This window comes from Coenobita brevimanus, chromosome 65 (genome assembly GCF_032717465.1).
Source record: "Coenobita brevimanus isolate Jiangsu-jjx chromosome 65, ASM3271746v2, whole genome shotgun sequence".
In the NCBI taxonomy this organism is placed as follows: Eukaryota; Metazoa; Arthropoda; class Malacostraca; order Decapoda; family Coenobitidae; genus Coenobita; species Coenobita brevimanus.
The window spans coordinates 30,483,744-30,504,209 of record NC_137018.1 but is presented as its reverse complement, the minus strand read 5'-3'; the positions used below and the strand labels follow the sequence as shown (position 1 = coordinate 30,504,209).

At 43.6% G+C, this 20,466-nt stretch overlaps 1 protein-coding gene across 3 annotated transcripts in view; it reads left to right on the top strand.

Annotated features, from left to right (window-relative positions):
• kcc (solute carrier family 12 member kcc) overlaps positions 1 to 20,466 on the top strand; it is a 1,104,173-nt gene that overhangs the window by 878,310 nt on the left and 205,397 nt on the right. For all 3 annotated transcript variants that reach the window (XM_080276408.1, XM_080276407.1, XM_080276406.1), the window contains 2 exons: positions 8,503 to 8,688; positions 10,713 to 10,948. In XM_080276408.1, coding sequence (XP_080132534.1) covers positions 8,503 to 8,688; positions 10,713 to 10,948 — 422 coding nt within the window. The remainder of the gene's footprint in view (positions 1 to 8,502; positions 8,689 to 10,712; positions 10,949 to 20,466) is intronic.

Sequence of the window (20,466 nt, the reverse complement as noted above, 5' to 3'; positions counted from 1 at the left end):
AGAAAGGAGTTGAGAAAGGGAGGTAAAGGGGGAGGGAGAATGGGAGAAAGGAGTTTAGGAAGGAGGGAGAGGGAGAAAAAAAAAAGGATGAAAGAGTAGGGGGAGGGAATTTGAGACAGAGAAAAGGGAGAGGGAGATAAGGAAAGGCAATGAGTAGGGAGGGAGGGTGGAAAAGCGTGGGCTGGAGAGAGGGGGGGAAAGAGGAAGGCGGTAAGGAGTAAGTGGATGGAGAGAGATAGAAAACTAACAAATTGATGGAGGAATGGATAGAGAGGGAGGGAAAAATTACTGTAGAGTTGTGGAGGAGAGAGAGGAAGGGAGGTAAGTTGCGGGAAACGTGAAATAGATCTTAGGAAAAAATAAATAAATTGGGTAGGAGAGAAGGACATAGGAAGGGAAAGGCAAAAATAGGAGGGGTGGAGGGAAAGACAAGAGATGAGATATACACAGGCTGATGGAGCGAAGTAGAGAGAGAGAGAGAGAGAGAGAATGTCTGAGACTGAGAGTTCTGGGGAGAGCTTTTTTTTGAGAAAGATTTACAATAGTAGGGATAGAAGGGAAAAAGCAGATTATGAGGGGAAGAATAAAGTAAAAAAAAAAAAAGAATAAACGAGGAGAAGGGATGGAGGCAGAGGAGAATGGAGAAGAGAAGAGATGAGGAAAATGGGTTTGAAGAAAAAATAAAGTGAGGGAGGAAGAGGGCAAGGAAAGGAGGAGAGAAGGGAAGGAGAGGAAGAAAAGGGAGGATGGAAGAAAAGAAAGGAAAGTTAGAAGAAGGAAGAAGAGGGTGGAAGGAAGGAAAGGAGAGTTAGAAGGAGAGAGAAGAGAGTAAAAAGAAGAAAAGAGTAGAGAGAGCAAGTGAAGATGGGAAGAACTGGAAGGAGGAGGGAAAAGAGAGTTAAGAGGTAAGAAGAGTTAGAAGGAAACAAAGAAAAGGGTGTTAAAAGTGAAAAGATGAGGAGAGTTTGATGCAGGGAGGAAAAGAAAGAAGAAGAAAGGAAAGGAGAATTACAGCTAGGAAGGAAAGGAGAGCTAGAAGAAGGGAGGAATGAAGAGATAAAAAAAGGAAGATAAGACAGGAAAAAATTGAGGAAAAAAGAGGGGGAGAATGAAGGAAAGGAGATGTAGAAGAAAGAAAACGAGAACTAGAAGAAGGAAGAAAATGACAGAAGAATCAAGGAAAGGAAAGAGGAAGAAGGGAGGTATGGAGAGGGGAAAGAAGGAAAGAAAAGAGAGGAAGAAGAATAGGAGGGGAAGAGTTGATTAATCTAGGGATATAAGGATTCTTGCTCTAGTGATTGAAAGGAGGCGGAGGGATGAGGAGAAGAGGGGCATGGAGGAAAGTTGAGGGGTTGGAGGAAAGTTGAGGTTTTGGAGGAAGGCAGAGGAGTTGAAGGAAAGTAGAGGGATTGGAGGAAAGTAGATGTTGGGGGAAAATAGGTGATGGAGGAAAGAAAAGGGCTTGGATGAAAGTAGGGGTGTTGAAGGAAAGCAGGGGCTTGGAGGAAAGTAGAGAGGTTGGAGGAAAGTAGGAATTGGAGGAAAGTATGTGTTCCAGGAAAGAAGAGGGATTGGAAGGAAAGTAGAGGGGTTGGAGAAAATAGGAGGTGGAGGAAAGAAGAGGGTTTGAAGGAAAGTAAGGGTGTTGAATGAAGGTAGGGGACTTGGAGGAAATTAGGGGTGTGAAGGAGTGTGTGGGTTTTGGAGGAAAGTAAAGGGGTTGGAGGAAAGTAGCGGGCTAGAGGAATTAGAGGGGTTGGAGGAAAGTAGGGAGTTGGAAAGATTTAAAGAGGCTTGAGGAAAGCATGGGGTTAGAGGAAAGTAAGGTAATTGGAGGGAAGTAGGAGGTTGGAGGAAAGTAAAGCATTTGGGGGAAAGTAGGGGTTCGAGGAAAGTAGGGATTGGAGAAGAGTAGGGAGGCTGAAGGAAAGTGGGGAAGGGTGGAGTAGTGTTGGAATTTAAGAGAAAAACAGGAATGTAAGAGGGGAGGAGGAAAAAATGAGAATGAAAGGAGGGAAAGGAAGAGGAGTTGTGGGAAGTAAGAGGGGTGGAGGAGATTAGGAAATTTGGAGGAGAGGAGTGGATTGGAGGAAAGTAATAGAAGATAGAGGGGAGTTGGAGAGTTGGCAAAAAGGGAACTGAAAGAAAGAGAGAGACGTGGAGGAAAGTAGGAGGGCTGGGAGGGAAACGGAAGAAGGTAGGAGAATTGGAAGAAAACAGGAGAGCTGGAAGAAAGCAACAGCTTTGGAGGGAAGCGGGGGAGTTGGAGGAAAGTAGAAGAGTTAGAGGAAGCAGAAGAGTTGGAGAAATTAATAGAGTCAGAGAGTGTTGGAGGAAGCAGGAAAGTTGGAGGAAAGTACAGAATTTGGAGGAAAGTAGGCGGAGGAAAGCAAGGGAGTTGGAGGAAAGCAGGAGAGTTGGAGAAAAACAAGGGAGTTGGAGGAAAGCAGGAGAGTTGGAGGAAAACAGGACAGTTGGGGAAAAGTAGAGGAGTTGAAGGAAAACAGGAGAGTTGGAGGAAAGTAGAGGATTGGAGGAATGCAGGAGAGTTGGGGGAATGAGGAGTTCAAGGAAAGCAGGAGAGCTGGAGGAAAGCAGGGAAATTGGAGGAAAGCAAAGGAGTTGGAAGAAAGCAGGGGAGTTGGAGGAAAGCTGGAGAGTTGGAGGAAAGCGGAGGAGTTGGAATCAAGGGGCTGGAAGAAATTGGTAGGGAAGGAGGATATAAGAAGGGTTGGAGAGAGAGAGAGAGAGAGAGAGAGGAAAAAGCTCTGGCACGAGGAACTAAAGACGAAGCAGGGAGAGAAAAACAAGAGAGACAGAGGGAATAGAAAAGAGAGAGAGAGAATGAAGGAGGAAGTCAATAGATGAGAGAAAACTCAGGGTGGGTGGAGGTAGAGAGATGAAAACAAAGAATGAAATAGGAACACACACACACACACACACACACACACACACACACACACACACACACACACACACACAGAAAGAGAGAGAACAGAGAAGAGGGAGGTGGCAGGAATGTAACGAAAATGAAGGGGAGGAGGAATAAGCAGGAGGGAGGGGAGAGGGAGTGGGAGAAAATGACAGACGGAGTTATGAAATGAAGAGAGAGAATGTGTTTGAGTGAGCAGGGAGGAGAGAGGGAAAGCACAGGACGAGGAAGAGAGGGCGAACAGAGAAAGGTGACTCTGAGTGAATGAGGGGAGGAGGAAAGAGGAAGGGAGAGATTGAGTGAGTACAGAGGAGTGAAAAGAGCAAGGAAGGAATGGAGAAGAGAGAGGATGGGAAAGCCCTTACCAGGAAAGAAAGGAGCAGAAACGGAGCTAAGAAAAGGAGAAGTTTAAGTGAATGAGCTTGGAGAACAGGAGGGGAGTATATCAGTGAAGGAAAGATGAAAGAAAATGGAGGTAGTGAAGAGAAGGTTGGTGAAAAGTAGAGGGGATAGGGAGTGATCGAGATTATTAGGGAGCTGGGAAAGGGAGCATGGAAGGAAGAAAAGTTTGAGGAAGAGGAGAACCAGCAAGGGAGGCGAGGAAGGGGGAGAAAAGGGACGGGGCGGGAAAGTGTGAAGGAGGAAGGAAGGATGTAGGGAAGGGAAGGAGGGTGCGAAGACGTAGGGGGAAGGAATGGAGAGAGACAGAAAAGGAAGGGAAAAGGAGAAGGGACGAGTGAACGAGAGAATGGAGTGGGGATGGATAGAGGGAGTTATGAAGGAAGAGAGACAGGAGGAGAATGGAGAGGGGGAAAAGGAGACAGAAGTAAGCGAGAGGAGGAGGAGATGGGTTGGGAGGGGAAAGAAGTGAGGAAAAAGCAGTGAGAGAGAGGGGAGGAAGTAAGGAAGGGTGGGAGAGAGGAAGGAGGGGTAGGGAAGGAGGGAGGAGGAGCGAGAGGGACGGGGGAGGACAAGGAGAGATTGGAAAATGAAGAGTAAAGAAGGAGAAGGAGGCATGGAGGAGGGATAGGGAGAGATAGGAAGATGAAGAGTGAGCAAGGGAGGGAGGGCTGGAACAATGAATATTAATATCTGAGGGCGAATTATGAAAAAGGGAGCTAGGAGGGAAAAGTGGAAAATAAGACAATGGATTTCTCTTCTTAAAATATTCCCCCCGGGGGGGGGGGGGGGAGTATGAGCTGTAAAAATATTGCATGAAAATGGAGTATGTTGTAATAACTGAAGTGAAACTTAACAAATTAATCACTGGTCTGACCGGCACTTGAACTCGGGTCCCCGCGCATCATACGCGCGCACGTTACCACTGAGCCAAAGAGAGGATCCCTACTTTGCCTATAGGCAACGCGGGCTTTTTTACATCCCAGTACACCCTTTTTTTCTCCCCTTGGTGATGAATTTGGTGAGTTTCTAACACACAAGGTAGCGTAAGCGTCGGAGGCCACCATGGGGAGGCTGCGGACATCCCACACCGCTGCTAACCAGTGTAATAACTGAAATGAAACTTAACGAATTAATCACAGTGGTCTGGCCGGGATTTGAACTCAGGCCCTCGCGCTTGATACGCGCACACGTTAGGCTACCACCGAGCCAATGAGAGGATCCCCAATTCGCCATTAGGCGACGGGGGCTTTTATACACCCCATTTCACTGTGATGAAAATTGTGTTTGAGCAGAGGTAATAGAGGAGACTGTAGGCTAGGTTAGAAAGGAAGTGGGTACAATGGCAGTGAATTATTAAATAGAAAAAATAGAGAATGGGGAATGTCTATCTATCTATCTATTGCCAGACGCCTCAATCCCGTTTGGGGTGGCCACACACAAATCGCCTCCAAGTCGCCCTGTCCCCCGCCATTTCACTGCCCTGCTCCCAACTCACACCCCCCTCTCTCATATACCTCTCCACCCCATCCCTCCATCTCAACCTCGGCCTCCCCCTCCCTCTTCCCCCCTCCACCTCACTCACATACACTCTCTTCGTCAGTCTTTCACCCTCCATCCTCTCCACATGGCCAAACCACCACAGTGTGTTCCTCATAACGCTCCCTATCACATCCACATCAACACCACAACGTTCCTTTATATCCTCATTCGTCAGCCTATCTCTCCATGTGACTCCACAGGCTCCTCTTAAATAACTCATTTCCACTGCTCTCACTCTTGACTTGTGTCCTTCCAACAACGTCCAAGTTTCACTTCCGTACGTTAGAGTTGGTATCACAATACTGTCATGTAGTAACTTTTTCACTTCCATGCTTACTTCCCTGTTTCTTATCACTGCTTTCAAAGAACCAGCAACCTTTCTTCCCTGCTGTACCCTTTCAAGCACTTCACCCTCCAAACCTCCATCCTTACTCATCACACTACCCAAGTACTTAAACGTACTCACATTTTCCAATTCCTCACCATCCAGCCTCGCTGTACATTCACTGACTTCACCTCTCTCAAAGACCATCACTTTACTCTTCCCTACATTCACCTTCAGATTCCGTTTTTTACACACTCTCCCTAACTCATCCACCAAGCCTTGTAGCTCCCCTTCGTCTTCACTCAACAACACAGTATCATCTGCAAACAACAGTACAGGGAGTTTCCAAACACTATCCTCTCTCACCAGGGCCACTCCAACATCCACTACCCTACCTTGTACCTCTTTTATTACCCCATCCATGTACAGATTGAACAACCATGGAGACATGACACATCCCTGTTTCAACCCAACTTTCAAAGAGAAAAATTCACTTAGTTCACCATCCACACGCACTGCAGCCTTCGCACCATCGTACATACTCTTCACAGCATTCAACAACTTCCCATCTACTCCATATATTCTTAACACTTTCCACAATCCATGTCTATCCTCCCTGTCATATGCTTTCTCCAAATCCATGAAAGCCGCATACAACTTCTTTCCCTTCTCTAGAAACTTTTCCACTAAAGATCTAAGAATGAATATCTGAGCTACACAACCTCTTCCCTTCCTAAAGCCTCCCTGTTCTTCTCCAACTAATTTCTCTGTTCTTTCTCTAACTCTGTCAGTAAGTATCCTACTAAGAAGACAAATGCCTCTATGATTACCACACACTTCTTTTTCCCCTTTTCCTTTGTACAAGGGAATAATTATACCTGACTTCCAATCCTCCGGAACTCTGCCTTCCTCCCAGGCTAATCTGCACATCTTCCACATCCATTCTACTACTATCTCTCCCCCATGCTTCAGCATTTCACCACACACTCCATCAATTCCTGGGGCTTTCCCAGATTTAACTTTCTTCATTGCTTCCACAACTTCTATCCTACTGATTTCTTCCTGTCTTCTCACCTCCCTCCTTCTCCCACACATTCCCCAGCCACTTATACTCGCATTACTTCCATCCTCTACGTTCAACAATTCCTTAAAGTGTTCTCTCCATCTGCTCACTTTTTCTCCCTTCTCCACTAGTAATCTACCATTTTTATCTTTCACTCCCCTGCTAACTTCACCTCCACCCTGTCTTACTCTTTTCACCTCTTTCCAGAACATTTTCTTACAGTCCCTCCACTTTACACTCAAATTCCTTCCAAATTCCTCATCCACTCTCTTCTTACTCTCTCTTACTAATCTTTTCACCTCTCTCTTTCTTTCTACATATAACTCTCTCTTCCGCCTCTCAACTTCTTCCACGCCCCTATTTCTCATCCATTCATTATATGCTTTCTTCTTTTGGGAATGGCTGTGAATAAAAAGAGACGAATTAGGAAATTTTGTGGTATTGAATGATAATATACAAAAGAAATGAAGGGGAATGATTATGAATTAAAAGAAAAAAAAAGAATCGGGGAATGCAGTGTTAGTGACTTATAAACAAGGTTGCTAACACTACCAAGGTAATGCAATGTCTCCATATTCGGTACACTGACATACATCTGTGTAAATTATTGTAAATATTAATGAACATACAAAAACACTGAACCTCAAAATCCCATGAAAACGACACACAGCAAAAGAAAAAGGTGTCTGGGACCATTGGATCCAGTTAAAAAGGCTTTTGGAAGAAAGAAACGGAAATAATACACTAGGGTCTCCACACTTTGGTCACTGATGTGGAGACCTAAATAGAAAAAAAGAGAAAGAGAATGCCTTTGAATACTGTAATTCGCTAGAACAGAGTTCGGAAATTTGATGGTAGTGAATGGTAGAAGAGAAGGTGGAAGGGGAATGAGTTTGGTTAATTTGAGAGAAGAGAAAATTTGATGGTAGTGAGTGATTAACTTGAAAAGAAAAAAAGAAAGAAAATGTCTGTGAAAGTAAGAAAGTGCGTTAAGTTATACGATGGTAGTGGGTGATAAAATAGATAAGGAAGAGGAGGGAAAATTCAGTATTGAATAATAAAACAGAAAAGAAAGAGGAATGGAAATCAATGGGATTAATAAAAGAGATGTTAGAAAATACGATTGCTTAAACAGAAAAGAGTGAGGAGGGCAACAATCAGTGTTCACAGAAATGGAGGAGAAAGTTTGGAAGTAGAAAAGAAAGTTGTAAATATGTCATGTTTTGAAAGGTTTGTATGATGAAAAAAAAAAATGTAAAGATAAAATATAAGTAACGAATATGAATATGTAGGAGTTAAGAAGAAACTAATGTAAAAATAAAACGAAAGAAAATTATGTAAATGAGAAAACCATCTACAAGAATATCCCTTTCCTACAACACACAAGTTAGTCCTTTGTCATTTCTCGATTTTCTTGGTGTTTCACCTGGAACCTATTTACCTATTATGGAAGGATCACAGGTATTTTCCGTGTATAATCCACTTCCCAGATAATGGTTGTGACGAACCAACACTACTTTTTTTTTTTTTTTAACCTGTGCATTTGCAGACTATACTGGGGCCTTATTTGCCCCTCTGTGAAGTACAGCTCATACCTTATGTTAAGGCCTCACCACTTAAAGCTCATCTGAACAGAATGGAGTCAAAGGCTTTGCATCTCGGCAACATCCATCAACTTACCGACTTTCAGCCTTTCTCAACCCGTCAGTGTTGCATCCTTCCCTCCCTCTAGTTTACCGTTACTATCATTGGTGACTGTTCTGATTTGTCCACTTGCATCCCTTCCCCATTAAAGTGGGTACACAGTACCTATCTAGCAATTCACTCTCACCCCTTTTGAGTCCATCTCTGTAATTGAAGAGTTCACCGATACCCTCATTCCTTCATATTTGCAACCGGTCAACTAGAACTGTCTTTGTAGGTCGTATTTCCCTCTGCCAGACCTCTGATCTTTTTAAAATGAAGTACATGTATGTCCAAGCTTTTTAAAATGACCAAATCCTTCTTTGGTTCTCTTTTGTTAAAAATATCATGCAAAAAATAGTTTTTAGCAGATGTCCAGTCTTTGGTTCTTTCTTTTTTTGCACAGGAAAAATGCAGTGACTTAACACCCTTTTCACAGCACTTCTTTGTAGCTGGCATCACACTAGTCTCTTGTTACAGCTGACTAATCAAGCTGTAAAGATGATAATTTAGGCCAAGTTAAATTGGACAGAGAATAACCCAGTGACTCTCTTGCAGACCTTCCTGACAGGCATCTCCATGTCAGCTATCGCGACCAATGGTGTGGTGCCAGCGGGTGGGTCCTACTTCATGATCTCTCGCTCCTTAGGGCCGGAGTTCGGAGGTGCGGTGGGTATACTCTTCTACACAGCCACCACTGTCGCCGCGGCCATGTATATAATAGGAGCTGTGGAAATATTGTTGGTGAGTCCAATACGTGGCCTGGGGTTTACTGGCCACATTTCACCACCCAGGTACAAGTAACAGGTCTCTCTCCATTAATGTTTTGACAGAGTAGCCTACCTTTGGGCCCCTGTGCTCTTGATGGGGTAGTAAATGATTGGATGATGGATAGGTAGTTGAGTATTGTAGAGCAGTGATGAGTAAGTAGATAACTGGATACATGTATTCTAAGCCGTAAGTCAAGGCTGTGTTCCAAAATATCTCAAATTTCTCGATGCAAATGAAACTGAAAATTGGGAAAAACTGGCTGTTCAAGTATGTAGGTAACAGTTGAACTTCAATTTTTTTATTGATATACTGTAATTGCAAAAATGAATATCAAAAAGGGCAACTTTTGACGTGGATGTATTCCACAGCATAAAGATATTCCAGTCTTCATTGTTATCTATTTTTTTGTACATAAGGTAGTTTTATCATTAAATTCCTTATGAATTAACATGTACTTACTGAAGTTGCTCATGATTCATGACAAAGTCACTCAAAGTTTAGATTTTTTTTTACTAGCCCTTCAGTCGTGAGGCAAGAGCATGTTTCTCAATATAGTAATAGCTCAGTAAACCAGAATGCATGGGATTCTTCCATTCTGGATATGGAATTTTCTGGATAACCAACTGTTACTCTTAGAAATTTTCTGGGAGGTCAAACAAACGAAATAGGATCAAACTTGGGACTTTACTTCATAAAGTACCTTATTCAGTATTAGATACAGTACAGGTACACTACAATACACAAAAAAGACAGCAAGAGAAATTGTGCGGGACCGAACACAAACCAGCAAACATTACCAATAATTATTTAAAGAAAATTTACAGGCCAAAATAATTTTGAAAACTTAGCTGAATACACTACTTTATCCTGTACTGTACAGAACTAATCAAGAATTATAGGGGGATCATCAGGATCATGACATGAGGATTCAGACAGTGGAGAAGTAGAAGTGGAAGGAACAAGGTCAGGAGCTGAAGAAGTGGAAGGAAGTGGGTCAGGAGCTGAAGAAGTGGAAGGAACTGGGTTAGGAGCTGAAGAAGTGGAAAGAACAGGATCAGGAGATGAAGAAGTAGAAGGAACAGGGTCAGAAGCCGAAGCAAAGGGATTAATTTTCTGTCTTTGCAGGCGATTTGAATCAGTGACAACTGGTATCCGGAATATTTTTGACACCATTCTGGATTGAATTTGCCTTCTGGTTATACGGATTTGCCGATGCATTGGATGCCGGTTAATTGAGCTTTTACTGTAATTGTTTTGGAGTAACATGTTCTCACACACATCCTGGACATTGATTTAGGATGGCTTGAAGCTGTACTTAAGACTATGCTGCACAGAATTGTATTGTGCTGATATTTGTATTTTGATAACTAGAAATTGTAAGTGATAGGAAGATTTATAATCAGCATTTGAAGGCATTGTAGCATAATTGGTTGAAGAATTAAAGGACATTTACTGGAACTGTAAGTAGTTCATTATTTGTATGGCTAGCTATTGTGCTTGTATGCATTACATTATTTCATATATTAATTATGATAAATTTTTTTGGTACTGTACTTCATTGTCATTATATGTTGCATCCACAGTAGATTACTGTATGAGAATATCCTTAATCCATCTTTTTGTACTTTTCGTTTGTTAATTTGATTGAGGAACATTCATCTTTAACAGTATGTCATAAGCAATACAGGTACTGTGTAGCAGTATATTAAATATTAAGATGGTGTTGATATTTCGGCAAAATATTAACAAATGTATATACAGTAGGTTTGTCTAGCAAAGGAAGATTTTGAGATAAGTTCCATGAATTTTATGAGGTGCATTTTTATAATCATATGAAAAGTTCTCTTGTTTGTTGAGTGATTGAGCTATGGAAATATTGTGTAACTTTTATATGTACTGGTGGATTAGTGTATGGACATGTAGTTAGTTAATATCTGCCCAGTATAGATAGGTTACTGTATTTCATATGCAGAAAGACTAACATGTGCCTTCTTTAGACATACATGGCGCCAGTGCTTTCAATCTTCGGGGACTTCACCAAGGATCCGAGTATTATGTACAACAACTTTCGTGTGTATGGCACCATTCTGCTGTGGATCATGTGCACCATTGTTAGCATTGGAGTGGCATTTGTCAGCAAGTTCGCAGCAGTAGCTTTGGCTTGTGTCATTGGTTCCATTATTGCCATCCTTGTTGGCATCTTCTATAACATCAACGGATCAGAAAAACTGCAGTAAGTAACATAAGTTTCACTTATATTCTGAATGATGGTTGGCCACTGGGTTAGTTTAGATTATCATGTGCCTTACTTTAGTTCTTCAACATTAATTTACTGAAGATCGTTTTCTTTTTGCGGTATATTTTCCATAGCTCAGTAAGGGAATAAAACAATACAGTAGGATGGCAGTACATCCTTTCCAAAGTACTTCTTCATGACTAGCAACATAGTCAAGTCTTTTCATACAGATCATTATTAAGAGTGTTTGCCTGGGGGTAGGGGGGGTGTTCAAGAATACTCCCCCAGTATCCCTGCTTGTCGTACAAGACAACTAAAAGGGTTGGTGGAGGGTTAGTGCCCCTCCCTGGAAAACAACTAACTAAAAAGACGAACAAGAAACCTCGGACAAGGACTGACCAAAAGATGATGACCAAGGACCGGACAAAGGACGTGGTAATAGGAACATGGAATGTAAGAGGTGTGAATGGTGAGGTGAAAGAGAGAGAGATTGTCCAGGTGCTTGAGGGTGCGAAAGTTGATGCATGTGGAGTAACTGAAACTAAATGGACAGGTGAGAGTGTGTGAGAGAGTGGGAGTATAGATGGGTATATGTGCAGGAGTAGGTGAGAATGAGAGGGCAAAAGAAGGAGTGTGTATAGTTGTGAGTAAAAGATGGAAGAAGAACATAAGAGGGTATGGATCAGTTGGGTCAAGGATTGTGTGGGTAAGATTGAAAGTTGTACTACAAATGTGGGCGATTGTGTGCATGTATGCGCCAGTGCAAGATCGTGCAAGCAGAGTGAGAGAAGAGTTCTGGACAAATGTGGAAGTGTGCATAGAAAAGTTTGGAAGGAATTGAGAGAGTGTTTGTGAACGGTGATATGAATGGTAGAGTAGGGAATGTGAAGGTGGATGGAATAGTTGGTGAGTGGGGTGTGCCTGCTGAGATAGATGAGAATGGCAGTGTGTTAGTGGAGATTTGTGCTGGAAGGGAGTTGGTATAGCCAATACCCTCTTCAGGCATAAAATGATCCACAGGTATACATGGCGAGTGATGAGAAGGGTGGGTGGTGAACTGAATGAATGGAAGGCAATGCTTGATTATGTTTGTGTGGATGAAAGGATGCTAAGATGTGTAATGGATGCAAGAGCCTATAGAGGTTGGGGGAGTGGACTTTCTGACCACTACTTGGTGGTGGCCAGAATCAAGATCCAAATAAGATGGAGTAATAAAAGAAGGGAAGGATGGGAAGAATGAGTATTTGCAAGGAGAGTGGAAAGGTTACAAGAGGATGAGAAAAAGGCAGAATATAAGAGAAGTGGAGGAACGATTGGGCAAATATGAATTTAAGCAGATGGGGGACGTGGAAGGTGTGTGCAGGATATTCACAGAAGAAATATGTGCAGTATGTGATGTGGTGTGTGGGATGAAGAGGAGACGGAGGGGGGGGATGCAAGGGACAGCGTGGTGGAATGAAGAGGTGAGACAGGCTGTAGCACAAAAGAAGAAAGCATACAATGAATGGATGAGAAATAGGGGCGTGGAAGAAGTTGAGAGACGGAAGAGAGAGTTATATGTAGAAAGAAAGAGAAGGGTAGAAAGATTAGTAAGAGAGAGTAAGAAGAGAGTGGATGATGAATTTGGAAGGAATTTGAGTGTAAAGTGGAGGGACTGTAAGAAAATGTTCTGGAAAGAGGTGAAGAGAGTAAGACAGGGTGGAAGTGAAGTTAGCAGGGGAGTGAAAGATAAAAATGGTAGATTACTAGTGGAGAAGGGAGAAAAAGTGAGCAGATGGAGAGAACACTTTAAGGAATTGTTGAACATAGAGGATGGAAGTGATGCGAGTATAAGTGGCTGGGGAATGTGTGGGAGAAGGAGGGAGGTGAGAAGACAGGAAGAAATCAGTAGAATAGAAGTTGTGGAAGCAATGAAGAAAGTTAAATTGGGGAAAGCCCTAGGAATTGATGGAGTTTGTGGTGAAATGTTGAAGCATGGGGGAGAGATAGTAGTAGAATGGATGTGGAAGATGTGTAGATTGGCCTGGGAGGAAGGTAGAGTTCCGGAGGATTGGAAGTCAGGTATAATTATTCCCTTGTACAAAGGAAAAGGGGAAAAAGAAGTGTGTGGTAATCATAGGGGCATTTGTCTTCTTAGTATAATAGGAAAAGTGTATGGTAGGATACTTATTGACAGAGTTAGGGAAATAACAAAGGAATTAGTTGGAGAAGAACAGGGAGGCTTTAGGAAGGGAAGAGGTGTAGATCAGATATTCATTCTTAGATCATCAGTGGAAAAGTTTCTAGAGAAGGGAAAGAAGTTGTATGCAGCTTTCATGGATTTGGAGAAAGCATATGACAGGGTGGATAGACAAGGACTGTGGAAAGTATTAAGAATATATGGAGTAGATGGGAAGTTGTTGAATGCTGTGGAGAGTATGTATGATGGTGCTAAGGCTGCAGTGCGTGTGGATGGTGAACTGAGTGAGTTTTTCTCTTTGAAGGTTGGGTTGAAACAGGGATGTGTCATATCACCATGGTTGTTCAATCTGTACATGGATGGGGTAATAAAAGAGGTACAAGGTTGGGTAGTGGATGATGGAGTGGCCCTGGTGAGAGAGGGTAGTGTTTGGAAACTCCCTGTACTGTTGTTTGTAGATGATACTGTATTGTTGAGTGAAGATGAAGGGGAACTGCAAGGCTTGGTGGATGAGTTTGGGAGAGTGTGTATGAAACGGAATCTAAAGGTGAATTTAGGGAAGAGTAAAGTGATGGTCTTTGAGAGAGGTGAAGTCAGTGAATGTACAGCGAGGTTGGATGGTGAGGAATTGGAAAATGTGAGAACGTTTAAGTACTTGGGTAGTGTGATGAGTAAGGATGGAGGTTTGGAGGGTGAAGTGCTTGAAAGGGTACAGCAGGGAAGAAAGGTTGCTGGTTCCTTGAAAGCAGTGATAAGAAACAGGGAAGTGAGCATGGAAGTGAAAAAGTTACTACATGACAGTACAGTATTGTGATATCAACTCTAACGTATGGAAGTGAAACTTGGATGTTGTTGGAAGGGCACAAGTCAAGAGTGAGAGCAGTGGAAATGAGTTATTTAAGAGGAACCTGTGGAGTCATATGGAGAGACAGGCTGACAAATGAGGATATAAAGGAGCGTTGTGGTGTGGATGTGGATGTGATAGGAAGCATTAGGAGGAATACACTGAGGTGGTTTGGCCATGTGGAGAGGATGGAGGGTGAAAGACTGACGAAGAGAGTGTATGTGAGTGAGGTGGAGGGGGGGAGAGGGAGAGGGAGGCCGAGGATGAGATGGAAGGTTGGGTTGGAGAGGTATATGAGAGAGGGGGGTGTGAGTTGGGAGCAGGGCAGTGAAATGGCAGGGGACAGGGCGACATGGAGGCGATTTGTTTGTGGCCACCCCAAACGGGATTGAGCCGTCTGGCAATAGATAGATAGATAGATAGATATAGTTAAAGTGGACAGAGAATAGCACTAGTTTGATAGCAATTTCAATATCCATAGCAGTAGTGGACTGGGTCATTCAAGTGGCCTCAATGTTTTTCGATCAGGTTGGCCCACATTCTGAAATGGTACAAGACTGAGTGAGTCGGGAGCAAAAGTGGATGAATGAGTGAATCCATGAGTGAGCAAGTGAATGAGCGAGGGAGCAAACAAGTAAATGAGCAAGTGGGGATTGAGGGAATGAATGAGTGGAGACTAATTGATTGAGTGAGTGGAGACTGATTGATTGAATGAGTGGGAGTAAGTGACTGGAGAGTGAGTGACTGAGGAAGTGGAGAAGGAGTGAGTGAGTAATGAAGTGAGTGGAGTGTGTGAAAGAGCAAGTGAGCAAGCAGTTGAGTGGGTGAATGAGTGAGAGAGCAGATGGTAAATGAATGATTGAGGAGGGAATGAGTAAGTGGAGAGTAAGTTAATGAGTGAGTGAGTGAGTGAATGAGTAGGAAATAAATGAGTGACTGGGTAGTGAGTGAGTGGGTGGGGAGAGTGAATGAGTGGGAAGTGAAAGAGAGTGGGTAGTGAGTGAGTAGGAAGTGAGTGAGCAGATGGAGAGTGAATGAATGAGTGGAGAGAGTGAGGAGGGAAGGAATGAGACAAGTAACAAGGAGAAGAAGTAGGGTGGAGTACCAGGATAACGTTGTTTGGAGAGTTTAGTGGGAAGAGAGAGTCACAAGGAAAAGTTAGTATCTCTAAGGCTTTGCAGTCTGTACCAAGGAGATGCTTTGTATTTGCTTGGGAATGCATATTCAATTCGCACATTTTATTGTGAGTAAGATATTAACAAGATTTCTTTTAAATTGCACTACTTTAGTGCTACAAACAACAGTCATGGGGAGTCTGTTCCAGGTGGAGGAGAGTTTACATGTGAATAAGTTTTCATATACGCTAGTGTTAAATTTTTTTTGTTCCATCTTCCTATCATGGTTGCATGTTAAACTTGTGTTGTGACTAAACAGCTTTCTGTAGTCAAGATTGTCAAACCCATTCAGTATTTTGAACACCGGTGATCTGACCCAGTAGTCAAGGAGTTTCTAATGAAAACATTCCCAGAGACCTGAGACAATCTTGATAACAGAGTCTTGATGGATGGAGGAAGTTTTGTAGCTCAAGCTTGAACTCTTTCAAGTCAGTCTATGTCTTTTCTAAGTGTAGGTGACCATAACTGCACAGTGTACTCCAGAAGCAGCCATATTAAGGAATTAGAATGTAAGAACAGTCTCTCTATTCATATAACAAAACTGCTTCTGGATGTAGCCTAGCAATTTCTGGACCACTTTCTCATCTTTGATGCGCCGTATGGAAAATTTTAGGTAATAACTGATCAGTACACCCAAGTCCTTTTGCAAATCAGTTATCGTAAGAGTTCGCCTCTGAAGTAAATACAAGTGGTCCTCCACATTCGCAGGGGTTAGGGGACACAAACCCCCGCAAATGTGGAATTTTGGTGAATGTTTGGTGCGCCCTCCTGGAAATGCCTCTATAGCCACAATTCACCCCCTGTGGGCAAGTGTGCACACATGAGAGCATGATTCTTGGGCATAGTAACGAACTTATGGGAGGTTTTTGGCATGGCAGCGTAGTGGCAGGGAATGACTGTGACAGTGGCAAGACACAGACTGAAGGAGAGGCAGAGGAGTGTTGGAGTGGTTTGGTGTGGGTCTGGTTTGGCACAAAATGACCTGCGAGCGTCCACACTGCTACACTTTGTGGCCAAGAATGGAATCTCGGCTCCACAGAGGGGCAATCCATGAGTCTGCGAGACCTGTGAAAGTTGAATCCATGATTGTGGAGGGTCGCCTGTACTCTAATCTGATGTAGGATTTGCATAGCCAGTATGCTTCACCTTGCATTTCTCTAAATTAAATGGCATTTACCTTGTATTAGACAATTCTCCTCGTCTACACAAGTCTGTCTGTAGTTTTTCACTCCTTTCAAGACTACCCACATTTTCTCCAAGTTCGATGTCAACTGCAAACTTTGAGATCACTCTTAACAGACCAACATCTATGTCATTGATACAATTGATGAACAGGAGTGGATGAAGGGCTGAACCCTAGTAGAATTCCAGTAGTGACGGAAGCCCAATCAGAAGAAAATACTGTACACTCAATCCTCGTAAATCGCGGCAATTTGGGTCTGGACCACTTCCGTGATTTACAAAATCCGCGGTTTATAAATAATAACTCATATGTGAAAAATGAATTTGGGTCTGGACTTTGGCCAACCTCCTCCCAAAGCACCCTACCTACACCTATCTAGACATCATCAAACACATACATACAAATTTAGGAATATTCAGTGCATGTATTTAATAGAAAAAAGCATTGTTAAGGGATCTCACCTTAATCCTATGACGATATTGCTTAAGTGAATAGAGTGAGGTGGTGTTGGGAGGAACTTAGAACCTCTCAGCATGAGGTGGGGGTGCTCCCTCATGCTATTCTACGTTCTCCAGCTCCTCTGCCTCCCTCAGGAACCCCTCAAAGTCTGCCTCAGAGATGACAGATGCTACGTCATCCACGTTCTCAGTGTGTGAAGGGCCAGGCTGTGGTTGAGGCTCAGCTTCTGCCCTTAACCAGGCAAAATAGTGGGTGATGAGTTCCTGATGGTTCTCATTAACTCTGCGGCATTAGTATGCACACTTGCCACCAGGGACTGGTGATTGGTTGTTGGGTCGTGATTTTCAAATTGAATGCCGAGGTTTATGATTGGAAAAGGCCCACTTCGGTGCCTAGATCTGCGAATTTCGTGACTTAACAGCGATTTAAGGGTGCCGGAAGTCTGACAGCCACTTTCCCGTGATTTACAAATCCGTGATTTATGAACACGCGATTTACAAGGATTGAGTGTATGTTGATCACCACTGTATTTATTCTTTTCTATCCATTAGCAAGTGTTCTGTCCAGAATGTAACCTCCCTGTTATTACCAGGCATATGTACTTTTGACATTAGTCAGACATGAGACATTTTGTTGAATGCTTTTGAAAGTCTCAAGCACACCACATAATACACATTCATCCCTCACCAGGCAAACCACATCCCCCCCCTCTCCAGATATCACATTCTTTTCACCAACACTTGCACCCAGCACCTCCTGGTGAGCAGAACCCAAACTCAACAGATCATCTTCCCTTCAATATTACTATAGAAGCACAGCCCATACCAGAATGATCATGTTTCACATACAGAAAGTACAAGAAAGCACACTGGACAAAATTCACTGATGAAACAGAACAACACTTCAGCACACTAAACAATACACCCATCACCAACATTAGCAGGCACATTACAAAGTTCAACAACATCAAACTAAAGTCAGACAAATGCCTCATTCCATGAGGCAGCAGACATTATAACCTAGACATTACACTGGAGATTGAGTGCCTCATAAGACAACATGACAGACTTAAAACACAGCTCACCCCTCCCATGTACACATGCACAAGGCACCATCAGAAGGCTCGAAGAACTAAACTGTGAAATCAACAACAAAATCAGTACAAAGAAAAGGGAAAACTGGAAGGCCTTTTGACCCCACAGACTCCTTTCTGCTCTACAGAATACATAACAGTATCACTTTATCACAAACATGCACCCACAGGCTCCTCTCTGCTCTACAAAATACTCAACAGTATCACTAGATCACAAACATGCACTTCCAAGACTCACGCTGCCATCACCTCCAACACCCAACACATCCCTTCCAACAATGAACACGCAAACATACTTGTAAACTTCTTCAAAAGCATAAGTCATTTAACACCAACACACACTGAGCCTGGAAAACAATCCCCTCAGCATAAGCAATCATTTCCAGTCAGTCACAATGCAACCCTGTTCACACCTGAGCAAACATATAACATTATCAAGAAAACAAAGAACTCTACTGTACAGACACAAGGCAGGATGGCATCAGCAACCTGCACCTAAAACATTTAGAACCACAAGGCATCATGCCCTTACAAACATCAGCAACTGCTTATATGCACACTGTAGCATTCCCAGTACCATACATCCCCACAGTACGTGAATTCCGAGTACACGATCCCCCTTGTACGTGAGGACCTTTTTTTTTTTTTTTTTTTTTTTTTTTTTTTTTTTAAGTATGCGAATTGAACTCCTTGTAAGCGAGACGAGGGGCAAAGAGTGGCCCAAATCCGGGGCTACCCCGAGTACGCGACATTGCCCCCCCAAGAAGCGATAATGGTTACTTACGCTCAACCCACCTTGTGACGTCGATGCTGCTCACTCGTCACGTGATGCCCATATTTGCCGCTTGGAGGGTGGTGAGGTGAGAGTCCCAGCAGAGGAAACACATTCGCACAGAGGGTACACTCGCTGTTCCAGGTACGTCCCCGTGTACTCTGAGGCTATTTTTTCTGTGAGCCAGAATGTCTGCCCCCTCCTCCAGGAAGAAGAAGTGCATCACCCATGCCATGAAGATGCAAGTCATTAGGAAGGAGAGTGGGAAGGGTAACTCGGCCATTGGCAAGGAACTAGGCTTGGCAGAATTGTCTGTGCGAACTATTTGGGCTAACAGAGAGGACATAAAGAAGACTGTGAAGAAATATGGGATGGCGGCATTGTACGGGAGAAGCAGGCTAATCAACCAGGCTATAATTCTTATGGAACGGTACCTGGCAACATTTATCCCAAGGAAGGAATTTCACTGAACGGGCGCTACATCAGGGACCAGGCCAAGATTTTCTACAAAGCTGCAGCTGTGAAGTTTGCTGTGAAGAAATCGTTTAAAGCCTCCATGGGATGGCTTTGCCGCTTTCTGAAGAGGAAGGAGCTACGTCACATTCGCCTCATGGGGGAGCGTGCATCAGCAGATGAAATGGCGGCCAGGGATTATCCAGCCATCCTAAAGGGGATAATCGACGAGGGCGGCTACAGCAGGAACCAAATTTATAACATTGATGAAACAGCCCTTTACTACAAGGCTATGCCGAAGTGTACTTATATTAGTAAGCAGCAGTGCCAGGCCCGGGGCAGAAAAATTGACAAGAGTAGGATAACAGTCATGTTCGCCATGAACTTATCAGGCTCACACAAGATGCGGCCTGTTGTGGTGCATACTGCAGCACACCCCAGTTGTTATAAGAATCTGCGCTGCATGGATGACAGCGGGGTACACTGGTACAGCAACTCCATTGGTTGGATGACAAGTAGCATCATTTCCGAGTGGCTGTTGCAGCATTTCATCCCTGATGCCAAGGCAAAACCCCGGGAATTTGGGCTCCCCTTCAAGGTGCTTCTCATCCTTGACAATGCCCCAAGTCATCCAACCTGGCTAGCAGACCTCTACAAGGAATGCAAGATCATTTTTCTGTCCCCAAGAACGATCTCTCTCATCCAATCACTAGACCAGGAGTTGATTGCAACGGTCAAGCAGCTATACCACCAACGCCTCTACGATCACCTCCACAGCAAGACTGACAGCTGTGAGGAACTGCAGGCAATGCTTGACCTGAACACAGTTGAGAGTGATGTCATGGACGCTGAGAATGGTTTGGACTCGCCACCCCCTTCACCCGCTTCAACCTGACCACGCACAGCACCTGCACAACCAACTTCGACTCTTGAGAAGACTATTATGGCTTTTTGATGGTCATTCAACCTTAAGAATGCCATCACTCTCTTGTTGTCCTCTTGGGCAGATATAACCACTGCAACAGTTAACCATGCTTGGCGCCTCCCCATACTGCACCTGTGTGAAATCGCACCGGGAAGCGGCTTTCAGTCCCTGGCCGCTCCTGAGGCAGCCATTCTCACAAGTGCACAAGCTGTGCCCGGGTTTCAGGCCGTCTCGCTGGAGGAGATCAGGGGTTTACATTCGGCAGCAGCAGAGCAGGATCCCCAGGAAACCATGCAGCGAGTGGATGAGGCTGATGCAGAGCAGGAGATTGCAGCAGAAAAGCCAGCAATACCAGTGATGGAGAGTGAAGATTTGTCCATGATGGAGATCAGTTGGGTACTGTGTGCCCTTAATAAATTCAAGGAGGAATTC